The 6,355-nt window shown below is 37.0% G+C and overlaps 1 protein-coding gene across 1 annotated transcript in view; it reads right to left on the bottom strand.

The window, feature by feature from the left end:
• The window catches only part of dnah9 (dynein, axonemal, heavy chain 9), a 129,381-nt gene that overhangs the window by 10,756 nt on the left and 112,270 nt on the right, over positions 1–6,355 (bottom strand). The window contains exons 66-67 of the mRNA XM_073828970.1: positions 4,738–4,908; positions 1,362–1,544 (exon numbers count right to left, since the gene is read on the bottom strand). Of these exons, the coding sequence (XP_073685071.1) occupies positions 1,362–1,544; positions 4,738–4,908 (354 nt within the window). The remainder of the gene's footprint in view (positions 1–1,361; positions 1,545–4,737; positions 4,909–6,355) is intronic.

Below are 6,355 nucleotides of genomic sequence, written 5' to 3'. Positions count from 1 at the left end.
ATATATATATATATATATATATATATATATATATATATATATATATATATATATATATATATATATATATATATATATATATATATTTACAATGTAGATGTATGTATATATAACCCTTCTAATTTAATTATTATCAGTACTGACAAATTTGGGGAGGACAAATATTCCAAAACTTTCTGAAAATACAATATGAGAACTGACTGCACAATTACTAGAAATGAGTACCTTAGATATTATACAATTTGCATACATACAAAAAACATTTTTTTTCAAGACATTTCCAACCTTGACTTTGGAACAATTCTGTAGAATGGCCTATATATCACATGCCGATCTGTTAATGATTCAGCTGATGAAAAAACTTTAAATGGGGTCATATATTATCATTTTTAGCTTATTGTTTTTAATTCCTGAGGTCCTGAAATGAAGAATCAAGTCAAGTGTTTTTTTTGTCATAGTTTCAGTCATAAGTGGACAAAATAAATCAACAGGCATCAACGAAAATGTTCAGTGTTAATGTAAACGAACAGACTTCTGAGAGTCAATCTTGCTACTTAGTTTTTAAAAACTGCATTTTTTCATTTTAAATTTAAGAATTCAAATGTTATTCTTCATGACATGAGCATTTTAAATGACAGAGACTAAAAACATGTTTTTTCACACTCCATATAGCATAATTGTTTTTTAATGGAAAAGTCACAGCTGAATATGAATATATATGAAGCAAAACAAAGATGCATATAAAATGTGTTTACTCTCTCATCTATAAAGCTCAGTGTCACACTGCCGACTTTTAAATTCATGATTTCTATTCTGTTTTCATAGCATAATATTTCCCACAATGCAATGTGGCTCCAAACACATCTAGGAATGTGTGAATAATTTAGATTTTTTTCCATGGCGTGTCACAGAACGACACAGTAGGTGATCCACAGTAATGGAAATCATCTCAAGTGACTCCCTGTTGAATCTGCCAAGGCCAGAATCCTGCGTTAGTTAATAGTTGTCTTTTCTTCATGCGGCTTACCATCATTCAGGGATTTAATGCAGTTAAAATAGGTCTGAAAAGAGCAACACAATCTCTCACCCGCACGCCAGCGATTTAATTTCTGCCGTTACCAAGCACCAGGAAGGAGACAGATGTGTCTTTCTAGCAGGTGTGCGAAGAAAGCAATAACTGACTGCATATCAGATTTTAATAATATGGCATAAAAATCATTCAGCCACCTGATCAGCATTTGATGTGGTGATGAGATCCGTACAGTGGCAGACAAAAGGGTTTGGAAACTCAGTACAACAGCAAGCCATTCAGTTACAGGTGTCTGTGTGTCTCTGTGTGCGTTTGTGTGTGAGTGTCTAACCTTCAGGCCCAGATTGAGCTCTTTTAGAGAGCGTTTGATCTCTTGTGTCAGGACATTCATGCGCTCACACTCCTGGAACGCCACAACAATATACGGCGTCCTCTCCTCCACCTTCCCCATCATCTCCGTCATGTTGAACTCCTCCGGAAGCTTCTCAAGGATCTCATCAAGCGCTGCTTTCACCTGGACGCACAAACACACGTCAGAGTCTGCTCTCATCAATCAATCACACTGAAGACTAAACACGTCATCTATTGGTTGGTAATCAGTCATTTTTGGTCTTTTTTTCATTAACATAAGTGGTTTTATCTTTCTTGGCGGAATGATTTACTGAGGTAGCATTATTGGTAAATCAGAACATTGCACACAGAGGAAATTATTGTTTGCAGGATGATTCAAATATTCAATTAGCCTGCAGGCAATGCAATCATTTAATAAGTCAGATCGTGTTATTGATGACGATATTACTGCTTAGGGACAGATCTCTTCTCTGAGCACAGAAACACGGCACGGTTTGGATGAGAGAGATTAGATATAATAAATACTAATAATATTTAACAAATATATTAAACATGACAATTAAGGTGTCTGAATCTAATCATCATCTGATTGTACTGCCCTACTGTATGTGGCACACAGGAACCAAGTGATTTCAGACACAGCATGTGAATGTAAAGCTGACAGCTTGGTCTGGGCTCTTTAATCACGATTGTCTCAGTAGGTCTATTTGTCTATGTCAGATACATGAGGAGCTAATGCAAAGCGCTCATTGCTTACAAATCCCAATCTCTTAACTAAAAAAGGTCAGCTGTCATAATGCATTCAAGCACTCTTACACGACTCCCATATCTAATCTCTTAAATGTCAGAGGCCTCTGAAAGCAGCCGCTGCTGGGAAAAGAGCCGAGTTTAACCTCTTCAGACACGAGGGCCGTTCAGAGTCTGTCTCCAGATGTGACCATGTGATCACCGCGACCCTTATAGAGAGCACATTCACGCTCTGAGAGTTTAATGAGGTTAAATGTAACATTGATACTCTAAGCTTCATTTGAGGCAGGCTGAGATATGCTCATCTTCATCATTTTGTGTGGTAGCTTACATATCATCCACACATGCAAAATTGGTTTATAATATAACTGGGAAAATTAATTGCTTGGTCAATAATTCATGAAGGTCCAGACTCTGGATAGATTATGAAAATGTCGCATAGTTCTTGTAATTGTTTAGGGGCTTCTACTGCAGTAAGGCTTTAATTACAGGTATGAGCACCGATGGCTCCACATTACCCTTTTATTGTATTTCTGTTTTAATCAATAGCATTATGAAAAATAGCAGCCTATGCATTTAGTAACTACAGCTACAATGCGCTGCTCAACAAGTACGTTTTAAAAGCTACTTGTGCCAAATTAAAACAGCCTTTAGTCCTTTTGTGCAGATGGTCCTAGTTGCATGTTTTAGACAGGAATAGTGCTTGCGAAAGTATTCATACCACTTGATTTTTTCACGTTTTGTTATGTTGCAGCCTTATGTTAAACTGCCTTAAATTAACTTTTTTCTCACATCAGTTTACACTCCATACACCATAATGACAAAGCAAAAATTTGTGACAACTTTGCAAATGTATTAAAAATAAAACATTGAAATAAGTACATTGCATAAGTATTCATACCCTAACTCAGTACTTAGTTGAAGCACTTCACAGCTTCAAGTCTTTTCGAGTATGATGCAACAAGATTTGCACATCTGCATTTGGCAATTATCTACCATTCTCCTTATCACCTCTCAAGCTTTGTCAGCTTAGTTGGGGGCTGGCAGACATTTTCAGGTTTCTCCAGAAATATTTGATTGTGTTTAAGTCCAGGCTCTGGCTGGGCCACTCAAGGACACTCACGGAGTTGTCTATAAGCCACTCTTGCTGTGTGCTTAGGGTCATTGTCATGTTGGAACGTGAACCTTCTGCCCATTCTGAGGTTCTGAATGCTCTGGACTGGGTTTTCATTAAGGCTATCTCAATATTTTGGTGCATCTTCTAACTATGACGAGTCCCTCAGTCTACTGCCACTTAAAAACAGCATGAGGCTGCTACCAGCACACTTTACTTTTGGGATGGTACTCCGCAGCTGATGAGCAGTGCTTGGTTTCCTTCAAACTTGATGCTTGGAATTGAGGTTCATCAGATCAGAGAATCTTGTTTCTCACAGTCTGAGGGTCCTTTAGGTGCTTTTTTGCAAATTCCATGTGGGTTTTCATGTGTTTTCACTGAGGAGAGGACTGAGTTTGGCCACACTGCCATATAAAGACCGCATTGGTGGAGTCTTGCAGTGATGTTTGTCTTTCTGTAAGTTTCTTCCATTTGCATATATGATCACAGAGCTCAACTAGAGTGACCATCAGGTTCTTGGTCACCAGTACAACCAGTATAAGCCCCATCTCCATCAATTGCTCAGTTTTGAGCTCTAGAAAAGAGTCATAGCTGTTTTAAGCTTCTTCCATTATAGATAATGGAGGCTACATGCTTCTGTGAACCTTCAATGCAGCAGAATTGTTTCCTGAACTCTTCCCCAGATCCGTGCCCTGACGCAAGCTTGTTTCTGAGCACTACAGGCAGTTATTTTGACCTCAGGGCTTGGTTTTTGCTCTGACATGCATTTTCAGCTGTTAGACCTTTTCTGAGAGGTGTGTGATTTTCCAAATCATACCCATTGAAATGAATGTGCCACAGTTTAACTCCACTCGAAGTGTAGTAAAATTTACAAGTGATAATAAGTGCCCCTGAGCTAAATTTCAAGTGTCCCAGAAATAGGTATGAATACTTACGCAATGGAATTATTTCATTTTTTATTTACAATAAATTAGCAAAGTTGTTACAAACCAGTTTTGTGCTTTGTCATTATGGTGTATGGAGTGTAGAGTGATGTGGAAAAAATGTGGAAAAAAGTAATTTAAAGCAATTTAACATAAGGCAGCAACATAACATAATGTGAAAAAAACAAAGGGGTATGAATAGTTCCGCAAGGCACTGTAATTAATGTATAATTCTACATATGTTTCCATTAACTATGGGTAAATATTGTGGGGTTTTACTTGCTTGTTTCAGTTTTCCCACTGGAAACTAGATGCCCTCTGTACAAGTATATTTTTAGCTTGTTCTGAGTTTGGATTTGGATCAAATAGAAATTCATGTGGAATTTTGAACAAAAACTATTGATTTTTTTTGCTGGGAGAACATCAATACAGTACCATAAGGTATAATATCCCAATAGTTTAAAATATTAATGCTTTCCTCCACCTTTTCTCACTATTACAAATCGTACTTAACAATGTGGGAAAGTGTTTTAGTCGAATGTGAGCGTGTCTGCTGTATGTGACTCCAGAACCTTATCGTCACGTGATCCGGTCGTTCCCTCTCCCGATCCTCCATCTCTAGGCTGCATTTCCAGCACGGTGCGGAAAAGTTTCTCTGACGTCTGCGTGAGGAAGCCAATCTCTGCATTCGGGTGCAGGCCGTACAGGTACGGTGACTCGGGTGGAAGAGCAGCATCTATGTACTAAAAACAGATTCAGAGAGATGTGATGAGTGGTGCTGCGATCATCATTAGACTGAGCTACAAATCAAACATGAAGTGACTCGTCAGGGACACATTCAATGAGTCCACTGGGCCTCTCCTCTATCATGTGTCTGTTAGGAGCCGCTGCGATGTTTTAAAAGCAGTGCAGATGAGAAACAGTGAGCCTCAGGATCACCACAGACATTCAAACAAACACAAACCAACACAAGCTTCCAATCCTAATGATGAAACTTAACTTTTACTGTTAGTGCCAAGATATTGGCCGTGCATGACCTAACATCCCGGATACTTGACGGGATGACAGAAAATGAGGCTTCATTAATTAGTAGTGTTTTAATCTGGACTGCTGACACATGTAGGAGATCGTACAGTGATCATACAGATGTCATGAAACACACAAAGGCACATCATGCACATTCAAACTCAGCCATCTAAATAGGCATGTGGATTTGGGATTCAACTTTAAATGCTGTGGCAGAAATCACACATACACAGTACAAACTGACCCTTATGAAAAAGAAGTGTATTCAAGTGTGCTACAGTATACTTCTTTTAAACTAAAAATAGGGAAGTATACTTTCAGTCTACTTTGTATGTACTTCTCAGAAATGTGCTTTTATATACTTCTCAAAAACATATACTTAGAAAAAGTCTAAGTATATTTGAGCTATACTTGTGCTCTGAGAATCTGTGTTTTCATTGTTATACGCTAGGGGCGCTATTGCACATCTTCTGTATGGAATTTCCAAAACACAAGTGAAGAAGAAACTGAAACAACAGATGCTTCCACGTGTAATCTAACACAATTGTCAAACTTAAGACAGCATCAAAACCATAGATATGTAAAACTGTGTAACATTATGGAATAAAATGTTGACCCATGATAATGACTGTCAAGCTCTGGGGTGTTGATCAACTCCATCTACGTTTTGATTATCATGAATAGTCTTTTTGTTCAAAATGTTGTTTATTTATTTATTTTTTATTTATAAACCCACATTAAAGTGTTTATAAAAAAAGAATGCATGAAGCTTTTTTGTTTCGTTTTGTTTACAAGCAGCTACACTGTTTTTTCCTTTTGATGTTTTGTATGGTCAGATATTTATATAACAAAATATATACAAATTAATACCTACATAGGGACATAGTAGTATACTAAAAGACTATACTGATACTATACTATTCAAAAGTGTACTAAAATCCATAAAAAAGTATTTAATTAGTAAACTATCAGTATACCTATAAGTTTGCTTTTAGTATACTTGCAGTACAAACTGAAAACATAGATGTAAACTAGTTGTGTACTTAAGGTTTACTACTGTTATACTTAAAGTATACTTAAAAATATACTTGAACTTTACTTAAGTATACTTAATAAAATAAACTTGAAGTATACTTCTTTTTGGTAAGGGGAGCCTCTTTCTAC

This window comes from Garra rufa, chromosome 22 (genome assembly GCF_049309525.1).
Source record: "Garra rufa chromosome 22, GarRuf1.0, whole genome shotgun sequence".
Taxonomy (NCBI): domain Eukaryota; kingdom Metazoa; phylum Chordata; class Actinopteri; order Cypriniformes; family Cyprinidae; genus Garra; species Garra rufa.
Note: the sequence above shows the minus strand (reverse complement) of the source record. Positions and strands in the feature narration are given on the sequence as shown.